Genomic DNA, 19,701 nt, shown 5'->3' with positions numbered 1-19,701 from the left:
CTGCTCATGTGTCCCCTGGTTAGACATCCAAAGCATATGCCTTTTTCCTTCAATAGTTGCATCTTTACATCACTTGGTTGCAGTTTTAACATTTCACATTCATTCAGTGAGTGCTTGTCTTTCTTGCAAATGCAACAATTACCATCCCACCTATTTGTAACCAGGCTTTCAGGCTCTTGATAGCTTTTTGGACTTGCAGTGTTACAGTTCATCCTTTCTATTGCTATGGCAAAGCTACTAGTTTTACCTTGTTGGCTGATTTGCTGTTTGGAGTAGGATGTCATAGCTTTTGGGATGGCTCTCTGGGATGGCATAACATCATGAATATCACCAAAGAGGGGATCTTGCCAGAATGCTGGCTTGCTTTTCTATAAACACAACAAGGGTCAGAGAATGTGGCCCTTCTTTCGTTCCAGAAGCTCGAATGCTGTATTTCTCCACTTTTCCTTCAGCTTGTATGGCAGTTTTGACACAATGAGCTTAAAGTAGATACAAGATCCAGTTCTTCCATGCTTTTTAGTTCCATCATAGCATTGCAGCATCCTCTCAGGTAAAGGGCATAGGCATGTAATGCTTTTCCATCATCAGGCTTAATCATGCTCCAGTTGAGAGCTTTCTCCATGTAGGCATTTGCAATTTTCAATCCATCTCCAAAATGAACTTTCAGAAGTCTTCGTGCTCAGCATAACCTCTCTCTGGTTTCATGTGAAAACAGCTCCTCACCAGTTCCCTTGGTTGGCCACTAGTGTATTGTTCAAGGTAATAAAGTCTATCATCATCACAACTAGTTTTATTCTCAATGCCATGTTTAAATGCTCGCATGAATGTTTGGAAACTTAAAGGGTCACCATCAAATACAGGTATTTGTCTGGAGGGAAGTGAGGATTGTTTTGATGTAACATTAGTAAATCTGCAATATCATTTTGCCTCTGGATCACAGTTATCAAATCTTTACTATGACTACTAGAGTCTGATTTCTCAGAACTTTCACTCCTTGGTGGCTCCGATGTTCTAAGCAATGGAGCTGGTTCAGAGGGGTCTAATGCAAGTGCAGGTATTTGAGCTCCGGGAACTCTGTGAAGTGATGGTTTAGCAATGTGGCTTGTCTGGCTTGTCAAATATTCATTCATTCCATCTCTTTCCTGTACTGTAGAATGTCTTTCAGGGCCCACATAAAAACTGTCAAACACCTTTAATTTGGCTTCAGATTCGGCTATATGCTCCTCCAGTTCCATTCTCTCCAATTCAGCTTGTAATCTGTTTTTCTCCATTTCCATTGCCTGTTTCCGTTTTAATGTGGACATCCGTGATTGTAATGCAGCTTTCTCCGTGGCTACTTTAAGACGAGCTGAGGATATTGAAGTTGCAGATTGTCTTGTCTGATTTGAACATTTTGATATCCTAGACTCATCGGATACATTGGAGATACTATCATGAGGATTAACAAACATCTGAGGGTCTGGTGGAAAAGTGTTCCATGAATCCACTTCCTTTAGGAAATTATCAAATGTTTCCATTTTGGGCTCATACCAGTCCAACGTCTCATTTTCCTTTATTTCAGAAGGTAAAAGCATTTGGACAGCAGCATGAGCATCTTTAAATTCATCCAGAGTCACTTTTAATTGTTCCACACCTCGTAACACCCTTTCACTATTTCCACTATCAGCAAGCAGTGGTCTGAGTTCATTCAGTTTGCGCGTGCACGCGCCCAGTCTCCCTCTGCGCTTCGCACTGAGAGTTTTTAACTCATTGTCTATTTTATCAGGTTCTTCAGCCATCATGACATCATTTCCTTGTCCCTTTGGATAACACTTTATCAATCCTTTTGATCGTTCAATCCGCACTTTAATCCAAACATTGCGTCGTAACAAACATTTCTCTCTGCTCCATTCCGTTTCCTTTTATCTTGGCAGGCATCCAACATATATCCATATCACGATCATCTTGGTTATCTTTCTTCTGGCTTAAGAGTTCATCTCATTCATTATATTAGTCCATTTACTCACTGTTCTTGATCCGTCCTTTGTTTACTCGCGGCCCTCCGCATGGCTCAACAGCTGATCGTTGCGCAATCCTTACGCTCTGTCCGCGGAGTATCCTTCTTCCATTCACAAATCTCAAAACCGGGATTCCATCAGCGATGCGTCTTTAACATCAGTTATTCCAGCGGTCCAGCGGTCCGGAGTCTTTGACTATGTCGTGGCCAGTGGCGGCTGGTGGAAAATATTTTAGGTGGGGCTGTGGAAATGGTGATCAAACAATACTAGAGGGGTCCGGGGGGATGCTCCCCCGGTAATTTTTTGGAGAAAAGACCCCTTAAATCATGACTTCTGGTGATGTTAGAGGGGGGGAGAAGGACAATTTGAGGCTTAAAAATATGAGAAGACTGATCAATACCTCCATAACTTCAGTGTGGTTAGCTATGAATCTTCCAAAACTTCCAAACACCTTGTCCTGGACATAGTTTCTACAGCATAAACTGTGCAACAGTACAGTAGGCCCACACAAACTGCAGAACACCGGGGCTTTGGGAACACTGATTTAATTCCCATTTAACCTGTTAAGGGGCTTTTTTCCCCCGTTTTTTTTCTCACGAAACTGTGTCTCAGGGCTTCTTAAAATGTAATAAACTATTCATGTGTCCTACTCAGAGGAAACGCATCTAACTGATGATATGAACCATGTTTACCGAAACAAAACACAAGTCTCACAAGAAGCGTCTAAATGAGCCCTGAGCGAAAAAATGCTAACGCACTCTAGGTATAAATCAATCGATATACTTATCGGATATGCACAAACAAGTTTACAAACTGAGATTCCACATATTCTAGAAATATAAGTATCATCACTGAGCGATCAGAACTCGCGACAGGGGAAGCAAATACAGACATCACACGATGTAGCTTTAGGTAGCAAAACATGGAGATATGCTCACCTTTTGCAGAATAACAATTCTGATCAAAAACGAGAAAAACGCAGCTGAAGGTTAATCCATAGGTTAATCTAATGTGTCTGTCACTTTGAAAAATGATTGATGATCCATAATTCAATTTTTATGTAAAAAACTGAGTTTTCATTAGCTGTAGCTTCCATAGTGTATGACAGCTTCCTGTTTTGTCTCCTTGGATACGAGTCCAAACAACTCACAGACTGCACCGGGCGCTCACGTAGGAGCCCTGTGACCATCATATTTGACGACGCTGATTGGCTGAAATTATGTTTTCGCGGCATAGTTTACACGTTACAGATAGCAACCGTCAGCTGCTAGTGGCTGCTGCTGCACTGGTTGAGGGCTCCTCTCTTAGCGCCCAGACGAGAGAAGGTACACAGGCAAGGCCAGGCAGGAAACATGTGACTTATCAGTAACTTTAGACATCGTAACACAATTTTAAACGAGATTTTATTGTAGATTATACATTTTACTGATACCAATTATATAATATTTACCTTGTTCATTAAAAATAAAAATAAAAATATATATATTTTTTAAAATATATTTTTTATTTTTATTTTTATTTTTATTTTTATTTTTTAATATGGGAAGAGGTGGGGCGGCGCCCCTAGCACCCCTATGGACCGGCCGCCACTGGTCGTGGCCCATTCTTGTGGGTTATCTAAAACTGTGCCACGTCAACAGGGATCCGCTTCTTGACTCACACGTTAAAAACCATCCAAATAAAGCTCTGGAGGCGCTGATTTCTTTGCCTTCTTTGGCCGATTTATTTGCTTCCATATATTTAAACAAACAAAATAAACAAAATGATCAGTGTAACGTGAGGTCAAAGACTGTTCCGATTCCCCGTTCATTGCTGGAGACGATTTCCACGTCACGCTCAGTCCCACCCCTTCCTTATATAACAGGTGTGGCTCACAGTAAATCAAAGTTTTCCTCCAAATATTTAATTCGGTACTAATACATAAATGGAAAGAATATATTAAGATCTAAATTAATAAGAAAATAATACACTCATTGTCAACACAGAAAATGGCTCTAACAAGCCTGATATATATGATATGATCTATCTATCTATCTATCTATCTGTCTATCTCTCTATCTCTCTATCTATCTCTCTATCTCTCTATCTCTCTATCTATCTATCTATCTATCTCTCTATCTCTCTATCTCTCTATCTATCTCTCTATCTCTCTATCTATCTATCTATCTCTCTATCTATCTCTCTATCTATCTATCTATCTCTCTATCTCTCTCTCTATCTATCTATCTATCTATCTATCTCTCTATCTCTCTATCTCTCTCTCTATCTCTCTATCTCTCTATCTATCTATCTATCTCTCTATCTATCTATCTCTATCTATCTATCTATCTATCTATCTCTCTATCTCTCTATCTCTCTCTCTATCTCTCTATCTCTCTATCTATCTCTCTATCTCTCTATCTCTCTATCTCTCTATCTATCTATCTTATAATAGCAGGGTGATGCAATAGTATGAAGCTGCAGCCTCGGAGGAGGATGCACTCTCAGGACCGCATGCACTCTCAGGACCCTAGTTGTTTTGCAACATCGCCACCTAGTGAGCAGGAGACATGAATATGAACGACAACGCAGAGAGTGTGAGTAGTGTGAAGTGCTTTTAAAGTTTTATTTGTTTAACATTAATAACAATTCCGGTGTCTTGAAATTAAGTGTGATTAGCTAACATTAACTATGATAGTCTTAAGGCAATACAAACAAACATCTGTTAGCTTATGATAGCTTCTAACAGTATTAAAGGCACTAAAAACAATTATTTGTTAGCTATAGCTTTCGGCAAAAGCTAATGCTAATAGCATTAGCTTCATTAGCATATTTGATTATTTGTTTAATGAAACTGTAGCGTGATTTTGGCAAGCCCAACTAGGTGTCCTACATTAATTGTTGATTTAATCACTAATTACAGTAAGAGTGTGAGTAATGTGAATCATGTTGTTTGTTTAAAGTTAACAACTATTCTGGTTCAAAATTGTAGATTTACATAATAACAAGATGTTGTTTCATAAATGTTAGGAGGATATCAACATGAAAGACTTCTTAGTCTTTCCGGCATGGACCAATGCAAATGGGCCAGGACACTTTGTACTCTGTGTAAGGACATTTTACTGTAACTAAACTGTTTACTGACACTAGTGTCTATAATAATACTGGTAATTAGTTAGTAACAGGTAAACAAAACAAAGACCGACCATAAATGTCAGTCATTTCTCAGTGTTGGTCACAACTTTTGCATCATTTTAAATGTAATGTTTTTGAACATTTTCATGAACTTACACATATTACTGAATTCTTTCCATTTATTATTACAACTATTTCATAATTTGACTCCTTTAAATGTCAACTGTTACTTGTTAATTCATGTGTATTCCAACAGAGTCAACTACAACTCTACTCCCTGTCCTAATGACTTGTAAACTCTTGTGCATCTCTTTACTCATTACCATATTATAGATCATGAAGCCACTCCTGAGAGAGATGATCTTTTTAGACTCGCAGTACACCTTGCACGAGTCTGGGTTTGGTGATGCTGAGTACAGAGCAATTTTTAGGTCAACAGATGAGACATACTGTTCGCCACGTTCATATGGCACATTACATTTTGGCTACGTTCCTATAGCCTGTACTGGTATGTTTTGGTTCCTAATGTCTCAGTGGTTGTCACATATATCTGTTTGAAATGATTTGATATTGCTTTTCTCTGATGTGTGAGCTTTTCTCTGATTTTAGGAAATAATTGCTATCTTTTTAAAGATCTGTTCATGCCGGTACTGCAAGGCAATTTTGACAAAGATATGTGGCAGCTACTGTAGACTTATGTGCACAAGTATCAAATAACTTTAACATTATGAATTCCAAAATTTCTTTTTGTTAATCTTTACATTTTTGTCTTGTAGAAATCTTGCTCAGCAGATTGATCCAGGGAGCTGGACTGAGAAGACTGGGCATGATATTGCGGTGAATGCACAACAAATATTAATAATAAATCCATAGCTACTGCAAAGATAAATTACTATTTCCCGTACTCTGCACATCATGTAAACATCATCATGTGACAGAGAAGACTTGGGGTTTATCTATCAGTCATGTATTTAATGTTATCTTTTTTTGTTGTTGATTTTAGGGCTTGCCACGCCAGATCTGTGGAAATGACTGTGGGATTTTTATGCTTATGGTAGGGTATCAGTTGGTACGTTTGCAGGCTTCTGTAAACATTGTAAATATAATGCTTTGTTTTCCATCTTCTTTGTTCCAGTATACTCTATCCATTGTTACAAGCGCCGGGTTTGAATTCCAGGAGGTTAGTTTATGATTTTTTTTTACCAAAGAAGTAAATGCCTAATTAAAGTGTTGCTTATGTTTCATCATACTGTTCATCTTGAAGAAAAATGATTTATTATGGACATTGTGAATCAAAAAATGTCTTTGTCACTTTCACATTTCATTCAGATGGACATGCCTTTGATTCGGAAGTGGTGGTGTCTTCTTCTCATGGAGCGTTTTGAAATACAAGGGTATGAAAGCCCTTAACAATATGTGTGTTTTAATTTCAGTAACACTTAATTTTGAGGGTCACTTGTAGATTATCTACAATCTCTCAACAAACTCAGTAGCATGTCAATAGAACATCTGTTAGTTATATTAGGTTAACCATCTACAGATCAGTAGACCATCAGTAACAAGAGCTGTAAGACTCTGGATGGCAATATCTGTTGAGATTATTAATGCATATCAATTGTGCACCAATGCCTTAGCCTTTCCCTATGCAATACTTTAGATTACATCTTGTTCTTATTGTTTCAAAGGCACGGCCAAAGGTTTGCCTTCTGGACTCTGGAGGCCAGAAGCTTGCTCGAGGGAACCCTTCAGCCAGTTTTCAGAGTGCCATGACAGAGTGCCAGTAAGGATGTCTCCCAGGAGAAGGTGGCCATTGGCATATTGCAGGCATGTATTTACAATTACTTTAGTTTTGACAGTAGAGACAATGTAGCTTGAAAGGAATTCGTATTAAATCGTGTTTTATATCTACAGCTGCCTGAAGGCATAATCCGCAGGATCCTTACATTTGTCGTTCTTGAGGATGGAGATCCTGCAATCTGCACGCTAGCCCTTACCTGCAAGACCTTTAAATACATCGTGAGCCAGGGGTCATTCCAAAAGGAAGCCCACTTCAACTGGCTTGACAGTAAGTTTATAAAGTGTCTTTACTTCTGCCTTCTCCTATCCTAGTATTATGAAGTTGATTGACTAAGAGTAAGGTCAGCTAAATTAAGGAAGGTTTTGTTGTTTTTCTGTCTGAATTGTAATTTTCTTATGACATTCTACTTCAGGTGTTGTCAACTGGAATGTCTTCTCAGAGGGACACAAAAGGGAATTTCGGAAGGAATACCAAATTTCCAGGTGCTTTTACTGCGACAACCTTTATAAGGACGTTGGCACAGGCTACCGGGGAAGTGGACGGCGAGGAGTGTTGCAGGGTTTTTACTCAGAAGAGGGCTTCCCGGGGTACTGCAGCTGGAGCTGTTGTCTGGTGGTTGAGGGAACAGCAGACCCCGCCTCACCCCAGTGAAGAATCCACAGTGCCCAATAAATAAAAATGTATTCTGCACTGAAATTCCTCTCGTCAAATTGCATGTTTATCTTTTGCAGCCTGGTGCATAAACACACTAACAGTTGTTTTTGAGTAATCTAGCACCTCTTCAAAGACACATTTGATTTGATTTATTTGGAACGTGTAATACAATAAAAAATATATATATATAATAATGAAATGAAACAAGAGAATTATGATACTGTAGAAACATAAGCAGTATCAAATTGATTCAAAGGAGTTTACACTTATTTAACCCCACCCCTTCTCCCAAAAACTAAATTAACAGTTTTCTTTTAACAAAATATACATCTAAATGTATGTCTACATACAATATACATTTACAATTATAAATAGATTATATCATTATTACTACAATATATATATATATATATATATATATTTATGTTGTATGTCAAATTTGATAAAGACAAATATAAAAGACTATCTTTTTACATCTGACATACAAAATACATTTGTTATTAAAAATCAAAAACATATTAACAACTTGTTGTTAATAATAATAATGTAATTTCAGTAAGAAAAACATATTTTCATGCATTTTTAGATGGTTAATAACAAGCATTACAATGTCTAAAGAGACTCGCAGTGTATGAGACTCAATACTCGCTGGTTGTACTTTTGCGGTCATCCAATCCGCTAGGTGGCGATGTTGCAAAACAACTAGGGTCCTGAGAGTGCATGCGATCCTGAGAGTGCAAGCGGTCCTGAGAGTGCATGCGGTCCTGAGAGTGCATCCTCCTCCGAGGCTGCAGCTTCATACTACTCGGGTGATGCAGAGTGGGGTCGCCTATCCCTTTAAGAGAGAGAGAGGGAGGTGTGGCGCGTGCAAGTGGCGCGTGCATGTCTAGAGTGAGAGTGAGCGAGCGTAGTGTGTGTCCGGAAGAGAGCGGGAGTAGCAGCAGTGATCAGTCTGTCTCCAGTTAGCTGAATAACAAAGTCCTGAGGAAACACAGCGGCCTCCCAAGGAACAGCCTGCCTGTCTGCCTCATTTCAGAGTGGGTTATTGAAGCCGAAGCCTGGTGCTTCAGTCCGGGAAGACTGCAGAGAGTCCTCCCCTGTATTCCTCCACTACGGTCTGGGAGCAGCATCTATCTCCACTGTTGCTGTAACCATGTTAATGTCCCTCTGTGGGACCAATAAAGGACTTCTGATTCTGCGGACAGACAGAAGAGAGGGGGGAGGGGCGGGTTGGAATGCGGCCTTCTTCTTTTCCCGGATTTGAAGAGTCCTCTTCCTCGCAGCCCACCGTATCCCAGGATGCAATGCGCGCCGGTGACGAGGAAACAAAGAAAATGTCGGTTCGGTCTCAGAGAGAAAGCAGCACGTCAGGAGTAACTGATCAATGTGAGTATCGGGTTTAACTTACTTTAATAACTGATACATGTGAGTATTGGGTTTAACTTACTTTAATAACTGATAAATGTGAGTATTGGGTTTAACTTCATTGCCGCGGGAAGTAGGGGTGCTGCAGCAGAATCTGGAGAATCACAGAACCCCCGTTGACAATTCACGAGCACTTTAATTTAACTTACTTTAATAACTGATACATGTGAGTATGACTTTAGGCTTTATTGTCATTTCAATCAGGAGAGACTGTTTTGATGTAACAATACATATCTATTGCCGGGTATAAACGGATGAATGTAATGGTGTTTGGCAACTAGACCCTACTGGAATATCATTCGGGGGGGGGGATCCGATGAAACCCCCCCACACACTGGCGGTGGTGAAGGCATGAAGAGATTGATGGAGGTCTGGAGAGGACTGGTTTAAGCTTGACCCTGGATTTGGGAGGTGGAAGGGGTGGAGGAGGGCTGCGTCCAGTCTCCTGAAATGACAGCTGTCAGGAGGGGAGAGAGCAGATTTAAAGGGTTAGCAATGCTCTATGATAGGCTTGTGGGAATAGAGAAGGAGCAGTGGCGTCGCCTGGCCTGGGCATCCGGGGCTTTAGCCCCGAATGTTTTTTCTGTAGCCCCGGACAATTCTCCCTCAATAATATAATACATTAACCGTGCTTTACGTGAACCTCATCATGACACAAGAGAGGACGGCAGCACTGTAATTTCCCGTGTTCAGTGAATGCAACAGAGGCATGACACCAGACCAATCAGAGAGTTGCATGGAAATAAACGTGTGCTTGTGTCATTCAAGCTCGGCTCTGTGTGTGTGTGTGTGTGGGTGGCAATAGCGCATTTAGTGTGATCGAGAGAGAGAGAGAGAGGGAGGGAGGGACCAGTGTCAGCATGGACCGTGTTGTTAGCATCTGGTTAGCTAGCTGCACTAACGGACATAAGGAGCTGTTTGTTCCACAAGAAGCTGGAGGAGAGTCCTCTCCTGTCAGACTGAGAGACTCAGGTGAGCTAAAGGACTCTCTGAGTGTTTAGTTAACTTTAGTCTAAGTTATCTCAGTGGGTCTCAAATGGTTTGGTCACAAATTATTCAAAAGATTATTTCCGCGGCACACCTTCATATGATCATTATAGTTATTAAAAAAGAGAATAAAGGAAAAACAGTTATGAAATACTATATGGCAGTAAAACAAGAATAGAGTTTAAAAGGGGAGTGATTAGTAAAATATCTATAAAGAAAAAGTACATCTGTTTACAGTTCTGCTGTCTGCCGGTGTTGAGAGAGGTATCCATAGATCTCTTCATTTTGCTCTCAAAGTGCACCAGATTGATGCTTTTAACTTCAACATTTAAAAAAAAAATCTTCCCGGGGGAGCATCCCCCCGGACCCCCCACGAGGAGGTGAGCCCCCCACTCATAAAAAATACCACTTTACCCCTGCCTATATGCCGTGAGCTGATTATCAAGCCTTCATTGTAACAGTCGCGGGTGTACTGTGTGTGTGCGTGTGGGGAGTGTTGCAGTGAAAAATGCCACTGTAGTGCCGCCGCCACTGTGGGCTAAGCCCCGAATGTTTTCAGGTCCAGGCGACGCCCCTGAGAAGGAGTGATAGGTTTAGCTTATATAACACTTATAGTTTCATGTCTTGTTACATAAGAATAGATCATATTTGTTAAGTGTTATTATGGGAGAATTACTATTCTTGTGGTACTACTGCCTCATTAGGCCCATATCTGTTATACAAAACTCATGTACAACAACTTCCTTACTTGCAATAAATAAGCACTAATTAGAGGGTTATTGGAAAAACTCTCAACTAATGGCTTATTACTTGTAGAATACGGTCATGTAGAATAAGGCATTAATAAGTGTTTTATAATGACTAATAAAGAGCCAATATACTGCTAATATGCATGTTAATTAACAACTAGTTGATGGTTAATTTGTGTACCTTAATATAAAGTGTTACCATACCATATATTTTCTTGCAATTATACATTTTTTAAATGATTATTGACAGTATTTTGTATGTATTTGACAGTGATATATAGCCATACCACAGCAGAACTGGATAGGGCCATGTTCAATAACACTGCAACTACCAGAAACTTTTATTCACTGATGCCGCTGACACCTGCCATCTCGCTCTCTGGCGCCACCCAACGACCAGAGGCTTCTATGCCAGTGCAGCTCCCCATTTCTGTTCTCACCAACATACACAGAATGTTGGTGAATCAGGTTAAAAACAGAACCTCCAAAACCATCCGTTTGAATTAATCAAATGTAACAGTAGTTCCACTTACTCCACGGTTTATCACAAACAATCAGAGTGATAGTATATCTAACACACTTCAACTGGCTTTATTAAATGTCAGGTCTTTAGTAGGTAAAATCTTTTTAATCAATACTTTTATCACCAAGCACAATCTGGATTTTATGTTTTTAACTGAAACTTGGTTAGACCAAAACAACAGCACAGCTGTTCTTATTGAATCAACCCCAGTCAGGCAAGACTGCATAAGAAAGGGGGGTGGAGTAGCTATTTTGTTTAATGATTTATTTCAATGCAAGCAGACTACGTATGGAAACTTTGCTTCTTTTGAATATGTGGCCCTTCAGCTGAAATGCTCCTCTCGAGCTCTGTTCCTAAACATCTACAGACCACCCAAATACTGTGCAAGCTTTTTAGATGATTTTACCGAATTGCTGTCTATAGTGTGTATTGACTTTGACTGTTTAGTCATTGTTGGTGATTTTAATATCCATGTTGACAACCCCCAGGACAGAGGGGCTAAAGAACTGTGTTGTGTTCTTGATAACTATGGACTGACTCAGCATGTGACGGAGCCCACGCACAATAAGGGGCACACTCTGGACTTCATTATCTCAAAGGGTCTGAACATCTCTGAGGTTGTGGTGACTGATGTTGCACTCTCTGATCATTCCTGTGTTTTCTTTGAGAGCTCTATTTCCGTCCATACAGTTTTTAAGAAAGAGGTAACCACTAGACGTTACTTATCTGAAAATGCAGAGGAAATGTTTGTTCAGAATTTTTCTTCCTCAATTGCCCCTGCTAACGTCTCAGTAAATGAGCTAGTTGACCATTTTAATTCTAAAATAACAAATGTCATGGATACCATTGCTCCCATTAAAATAAAAGAAGTATCTGGCAAGAAAATATCTCCATGTAGAAAAGCCATGACCATGAGAACAGCAAAAACAGAGTGTAGAAAAGCTGAACGCAGGTGGAGAAAAACGTCTATAAAGAAAGACTCTATAATCAGGAAATCAAAATGGCCCGACAGTCTTTCCTCTCTGACATCATTACCAAAAACAACGCACGTGCCTTATTTGCTATCGTCGACACACTAACAAACCCCCCAGTGTCAGTAGCAATTTCTATCCACCAGGGCCTGCAATGACTTTGCCTCCTTCACTGACACAATTCAGAAAATCAGACAAGCAGTCAGTGCCTCTGTATCAGGTACAGCAAATGTTTTGTCTCTGTCTACCTAAAATCAATTCAAACACCATGACACAATTCCGTCTGATTAATGATAAAGACCTAGAGGACATTATTCAACATCTGAGAACCTCCTCCTGCTGCCTTGATATTATTCCATGGCCTCAGATCTACTTCACATAGTAAACACATCTCTTCACTCAGGTGTTTTTCCACAGGCCCTGAAAACTGCAGTCATTAAACTGCTCTTAAAAAAGCATAATCTAGACGCATCCGTAATTAATAATTATAGGCCAATATCAAACCTTCCATTTTTAGGCAAAATGATTGAAAAAGTTGTTTTTCAACATTTCATGCTTTTACATGACGGTTTTGATGTGTTGCAGTCAGGCTTTCGACCAAACCACAGCACTGAGACTGCTCTTGTTAGAGTCTTAAATGACATCCACTTAAACACAGACAGTGGCAGAATATCAGTGTTAGTTTTATTAGATCTCAGCGCTACGTTTGATACTGTTGACCACAACATATTGCTAGACCGACTGGAAAACTGGGTGGGAGTTTCGGCAACAGTTCTAATTTGGTTTGGTTCCTACTTAAAGGACAGAAAAAACGTTGTCTCAATAGGCAACTACACATCAGCGTTGACAAATATGACATGCGGGGTTCCTCAAGGCTCCATCTTAGGACCTCTGCTTTTTAATATCTATATGCTACCACTGGCTCAAATTATGAAAAACAATGACCTAAGTTATTATATCTATGCAGCAAAGAAGGAAAGATTGAAAGTAATCGCAGAGCTTCAGTCGGCAGACTACAAAACAACGAATAAAGCTAGAAATCTGGGTGTAGTGATGGACTCAGACCTGAATTTCAACAGTCACATTACAACAGTCATTAAGTCTGAATACTATCAGCTGAAGAACATACCTAGGATTAAAAGACTAATTTCACAGCAGGATTTAGAAAAGCTTGTCCATGCTTTCATCTTCAGTAGACTCGAATACTGCAATAGTGTCTTCACAGGTCTCACTAAAAAATACATTGGAAGGCTGCAGCTGATTCAGAACGCTGCTGCTCGAGTCCTCACAAACACTAACAGAGTGGATCACATCAGTCCAGTACTGAAGTCTTTACACTGGCTTCCAGTCTGCCAAATAATTGATTTTAAAATACTATTGCTGGTTTTTAAAGCACTAAATAGTTTAGGACCAAATTATATTAACGATCTCCTGCAAAAGTATGAACCATCCAGCAGTCTCAGGTCTTCTGGGACGGGTCTGCTCTCTGTACAAGAGTCAGAACTAAACATGGAGAAGCAGTGTATAGTTGTTATGCCCCAACCATCTGGAACAAACTCCCTGAATCCTGCAGGTCGGCTGCAACTGTTACTACTTTTAAATCCGCCTCTTAGCTCCGGAATCCGGTTCGTTTCCAGCTTCAAAAAATTGTCGGTCTAGAAGCAAGAGCTTCGGAGCTAAGAGGCGGCGTCGCTTACGTCGAGGCGTGCAGGAAACTAAACCCACCTCCCCTGAACATGGGTCGACTGAAGAGTCTCGTCATGCCTGCCTACAAGCAGTAGCGCTGAGCAAAGTGACTAGAAGGCAACCACACACTTATAAAAAAAACCACACTTTATAAAGTCAGGCAACACTAACCAGGCTTCGTGTGATTCTGTTTATTTGTACCTTACTTTGACCATCCGTTCGCTGTTATTGATCATTGTGGAGAGCAGGCAGACGTTTTGTTTGTTATTATAGCAGCTATCGGATGGAATCAATACATGGGCTGCACAGGTTGTCATGTCCGACTATCACAAGTAGAATCATAATGAAAAATACGACCGGTAAAATGTGCCTGTAGAAAATGGCTTAGCAAGTAGTCAGTTTAGCTTCGGTTGCTATGCTAACATCACCCATGTTATACCAGAGAAACTTTCATAACAGCGTTGTGATGCCAAACAGCGTCAATTCAGACTGACACACATTCACTTAAGGGGAACTGGGGATATGTATCAGCTGCTTGTGTGACAGTCAGACAGTGAATACTTTAGAGCCGTGTGAGCTAACCCGGAGCTAACGGGAGAATACACTCCCGTGGAAGAGCAGCCAGCACTGCAGCTGTCGCTAAATGCTGCTGAAACACATTAATAAACAATGAACCACGGCACTCTGGAGAAAAGTATAAGGTTGGAGAAGTCGTTATTTAATTTAATCTGGCTTCGTATGATTAAAAGCAACACGATCATCGACCCAACGCAGTTCCCCCCCCGTTGTTGTTGTTGTTGTTGTAGTGAGCGCCATAACGCCGTTGGGGAGCAAATCAGCGATGTAAACGGTGACATCAGCAGCGGCAGCACCAGTCGGGCTCTGGGCGGTGTGAACCAGAAAAGCTCTAGCACGGAGCTAGAACGGGAAAAGCGCTGGTGTGAAAGCCGCATAACAGGGCTGGAATAGAGGGATATGAGGGATGTCTAAAATGCATGATCTATTTGTATTTTGAGCAAAACACATCAATAGGCACTTTCACACCGGAGTACTTTTCCCAGTATAGTTCCGATAGTTCTTAACTAAGTAAAACACTTCAGAGACATGTTTTGTATAGATATAGACATTTTTAAAACCTAAACAGTACGGAATTTTAAATAATCCTTTAGGGATGGTCATCATTTTGCAATCATCTTTTGTTAATAAGATTAATACATTTTCTTATTTTTCTCTTGTTTTCTCTTTTATTAGGACAATTCTGGAGAACTGGATCTGCTGAGGAAGGAGCTGCCATCCACATAGGACCCCCCGTGGTGCTGGAGAAATCTAAACAGCATCAGGGACATCATCCTCCCAAACCTCTGCTTCCTGCCGTCCAGCTGAACAGCAGCTCAGGAAGCTTCAGAGAGAAACAGTGTGTTTAACAGAGACTGAAGCACACTGAGAAACGGTGTGTTTAACAGAGACTGAAGCACACGGAGAAACGGTGTGTTTAACAGAGACTGAAGCACACGGAGAAACGGTGTGTTTAACAGAGACTGAAGCACGCGGAGAAACGGTGTGTATAACAGAGACTGAAGCACGGAAGGTGTGTTTAACAGAGACTGAAGCACACGGAGAAACGGTGTGTTTAACAGAGACTGAAGCACACGGAGAAACGGTGTGTTTAACAGGAAGTGGTGATTTAGTAAACATGAGTGTTGTGCTGCTCTCGTTGGTGAAGCAGCGACTCACTGCGGCTGCTGAAGACATCTTTGTTCTGTTTGAAAGAACGATAGCAGAGTACGAGGAGGAACTGTCTCGCTCAAAACAGGAGAACGAGAGACACCGGAAACTACTGGACGCTGTTTTACAGCCTCAGCTTCAGATCCACAGAGCAGGTCTGTTCCCTCTTTATTCACTCTCTCTTTATAAAAAGGAACTCACATTGTGGTATAACCGGCGAGAGAGAAGGCCTTTGAGCTCCATACAGAAATAATCCTTGTTCTAATAATCCTTGCGTTTCATCACCGCAGCATATTAGACAGTATCTGCCAGGTCCCGCATGAGCCGGCATGAGCTCCGCCCCCTCTTATTTGTTATTTTTTTCAGTTTAAAAAAAAAAAGCATTTTTTATTTAGCCTTTATTTATACAGGTGAACATCTCATTCAGACACAGGGTCTCATTCTCAAGAGAGACCTGTTTGTACCCAGAATCAGCACTTTTGTAACAGGAAGTGAAATAGAGGGATATGAGGCATGGCTAGATTGGGTGATCTGTTTGGTTGTTTGACCAAAACACTTCATAGACATGTTTTTTATATTTTTTATATATCTGAGACCTATGCTATTGCCTAAAAATAGCATGACAGGTGACCTTTAAAGCTGCTTAGTCATATATTGCACCTCAAACAACAGAGTTACGGTTTCTTTACTTTCTCTACAGAAAGAAGGACAGTAAAAGAAACTGATTCAGAAATCTCATTCCTCCAGTCAGACAGTGGGCGTAGCTGTAACCACCTGCACAGGCCTAGTCTGTCACTTTATTTGACCAAACATGTGTGTACGAAGTATACTGAACGAATATAACGTTAAACATAAAAAATTGAGAACGTGAACAACTTTTTGGAAGTAATCTCAGGTGCTGCGTCGCAGCGTTCAGTGTAATTTGCTCACATTGGGTTCAACGCGTCATGAGCCGCGTTCACACCAAGTACTTTCCTGTACTTAGTTCCGGCACTAAGAGCCCCGGCGCTTTTTACCCCAGGGCACTTAGTACAGATCGCGTTCCCACCGGAGTACTTTTCCCTGAGGGAAGATTACGCAAATGAGCCGCTGACGTCACTTCTTCTTCTTCTGCTTTGGCTTTACTGGCAGGCCACAAACCACTTCACGGCGAGTACAGTAGGTGGCGGTAAGCACCTTAAAGTTGTTTGCAATCCGCTACAAAACAAGAGAAGAAGAAGAAGAAAAACTTCCCGCGTATACTGTCTGTTGTTTACCTTCCGACCTCAGACATGATGGAGATGGAGTCGACTGAAGTTGTGCTGTTTGTGCTCATGTTATACAGCTTTGTAACTTCGTTAATGCGGCCAGAGCCTGAGCCTATTAGGCGTCCGACACAAATCCGGAGCCGCCACACGTCGAATGCTATAATCGCAAAGTTTCTTCAGCATCAAAGGCAGTTCAAAAGCTTTAGGAAAAGGATTGGCCGACGGAAAGCACACATGATTGCCATGTTTCACCGTAGGATGGCTGATACAGGATCTGTTTAATCGCCATGTCGGTTTTCTTTATTGCACTCTCAAGACATAACATTAAATAGAAATATTTTAAATGTAACTAAAGTGTCAGTTGTACATGTCAGTAAACATTGTCAATATAAAATAAAGTGTCAGTTGTACTATATAATAACAGTAATAACAATATAAAATAAACTGTCCCAGGTGTAGGGAGTCTCAGCAGCAAACCCACCTTAATGATATATATATATATATATATATATATATATATATATATATATATATATTATATATATATATATATATATATATATATATATATATATATATATATATATATATATATCTTCCTGAGACCCACTGCATCCGTCTGCCATAAACACTATGGAAACACATGTTAGTTTTGGCCCATAGTGGACTCCATGTTGTGTTGTGTGAAATGGGGGGGAATTAAAAGTTTAGGTCAAATAATATTTAAAATGATATAAATTATCATATTTGTGTATGTGCCCCTGCCATTCCTCCACAAGGTTGCAACATTGATGATAAATGACAAATAAAGCTTTGCCAGTTTATAACCGATGAAACATGATGGTATCAGAATAATCACTTACATGTGATGTATAGGATGCTACACAGGTCACAAAAGATAAAGTGTCAGGAGAAATAAGCAAGATACAGGATCTGTTTAATCGCCATGTCGGTTTTCTTTATTGCACTCTCAAGACATAAAAGTAAATAGAAATTTTTTAAATGTAAATAAAGTGTCAGTTGTACATGTCAGTAAACATTATATATAAAATAAAGTGATAACAGTAATAACAATATAAAATAAACTGTCCCAGGTGTAGGGATATTCTCAGCAGCATACACACCTTAGTGCAAAGTTGTGTGTCGTGTGTCAGTATTTACAAAAACTATACCAAATAAACTGTTACTAAATGCAGTTTGTCGCTCATCCTGCCGCTCCTGGCGCCGCTCGCGCTGCGCCGACGCTTCCTCATGGCGCAGCGCCCACACTTCATCCTGGTGCTGCTGGCGCTCCATCTGCTGCTTGAACACTTCTGCCTGGCGCTCCATCGAGGTGAGCATCTTGTCCTCCGTTTCCTGGGCCTTGGTGAACAGCACCATCTGATTTCCACGCAGCGACTCATTCACCACGGCACGCCGGTCCTCCAACGCCTGGACGGTCTCAAAGAAAAAAGTGCATCCTGTGTCCGCTTTCATAAGAGGGGAAAATAAGCAAGATACAAGATCAACAACCAGAGACAATACATCATGTATTTTTTAGCTGCCCGGATTATAACAGACAAAGACTCATTCTGAAAACTGCACTGGAACAACTCAACATCAAGGACATGGGTCTCAAGGCAATATACGAAAGTAAATCAAGAAATGAAGTTAACAAGCTGATCTTCAAGTTCCTCAAAAGCACTGGTCTGAGGACAAGGATTTAGTATAAACATTTAATAAATCAACAGTAGGTGGCGATATATACTCCAAGTGGAAGCGATTTCTTACCGGAAGTCATGTGACCTCTAGCCCGGATGTTTACAATGTTTTGTGAGAGAGTAAAAAGGCGCGAAAATGTGTAAATGCCGGTCTAGGCGAATACGTTTTCACGCTGTTTCATAATTGTACCAAGAAGGAAATAAACATGATTGTGAACATCAGTTCCATGCGTAAAGTTCTTTCAAGACAAAGTTACAGTGTGTGTACCTTTGCGTTTGGTTGCTGGTAAGGGAGACGAGCAAGCGCTGTGATCTAGAAGGCAAAGCTCGCTTGTTTCCAATCCTGAGAGTTGATGATTTTCCTCGCCTGAAACACACGATTAGTGCCATGAGTTAGTGAAGCAAATTACAGAAACACTGCACAGTTATTCACTAGTCAAAACGTTTTAATAGCGGCCGAGAATATCTAGCTAGCTAGATGTTATTAGCCAGCTCGGGGCCAGTGTTAGCTAGTTCAGCCTAGCATGGCTAGCTTGATCTACTGAGCAAATAAAAGTACATCTGAGACCATTATTGTGCAGATTAAAACCCCAGTGCATGTAGTTGCTTTTACCTTCGTCGTGGTCCGCCGCTAAATCCGCCGTTGGAGCGGCCTCCAATACCATACTGCCCGACTCAAGGCTCGATGCTGTACCGGAGAATGAAGGTCTGTGGCTTAGCAAAGCATCCAAGCGGTCGTACCATTTACTGGTCTTCCGGTCGTTATCACTTTTATTATTCCAGTCTTTAGTTTTCTTGTAGTCCTGCCGGAGTTTCTTTATTTTTAGCCGGCATGCCGTGGCGCTGTGCACGATTCCCATCTCAAGCAACTTCTTCGAACAACAATCGAACATCTTGGAGTTGGGTACTGGCTTCAGCAGCATTCCCTGGGTCGCGTCCTCGGTGTAGATGTCCAGAAGCGCTGATACCTCCTCATCACTCCATTGCTTCGATGATTTCCTGATGTTTGCCATAATTTAACTGCGTTAAAAAACAAACTACTCTCCGTTTGTAGCGAGGAAAAACAATGGCTGCTCCACACAACATTTTCACAGTTGTACGGGCGTGGTTTGCAATTCGCCCAGC

General features: G+C 40.8%; 1 protein-coding gene across 1 annotated transcript in view; it reads left to right on the top strand.

The window, feature by feature from the left end:
• The first annotated feature begins 8,468 nt into the window (after positions 1-8,468).
• Positions 8,469-19,701, top strand: part of LOC117485356 (oocyte zinc finger protein XlCOF6-like) — a 25,905-nt gene continuing 14,672 nt past the window's right edge. The window contains 3 exon segments of the mRNA XM_034133868.1: positions 8,469-8,949; positions 15,156-15,390; positions 15,493-15,784. Coding sequence (XP_033989759.1) covers positions 15,598-15,784 — 187 coding nt within the window. The 5' untranslated portion in view covers positions 8,469-8,949; positions 15,156-15,390; positions 15,493-15,597.

This window comes from Trematomus bernacchii, unplaced genomic scaffold (assembly GCF_902827165.1).
Source record: "Trematomus bernacchii unplaced genomic scaffold, fTreBer1.1, whole genome shotgun sequence".
In the NCBI taxonomy this organism is placed as follows: Eukaryota; Metazoa; Chordata; class Actinopteri; order Perciformes; family Nototheniidae; genus Trematomus; species Trematomus bernacchii.
The sequence above is the reverse complement of the archived record's forward strand: the minus strand, read 5'-3'. Positions and strand labels throughout refer to the sequence as shown.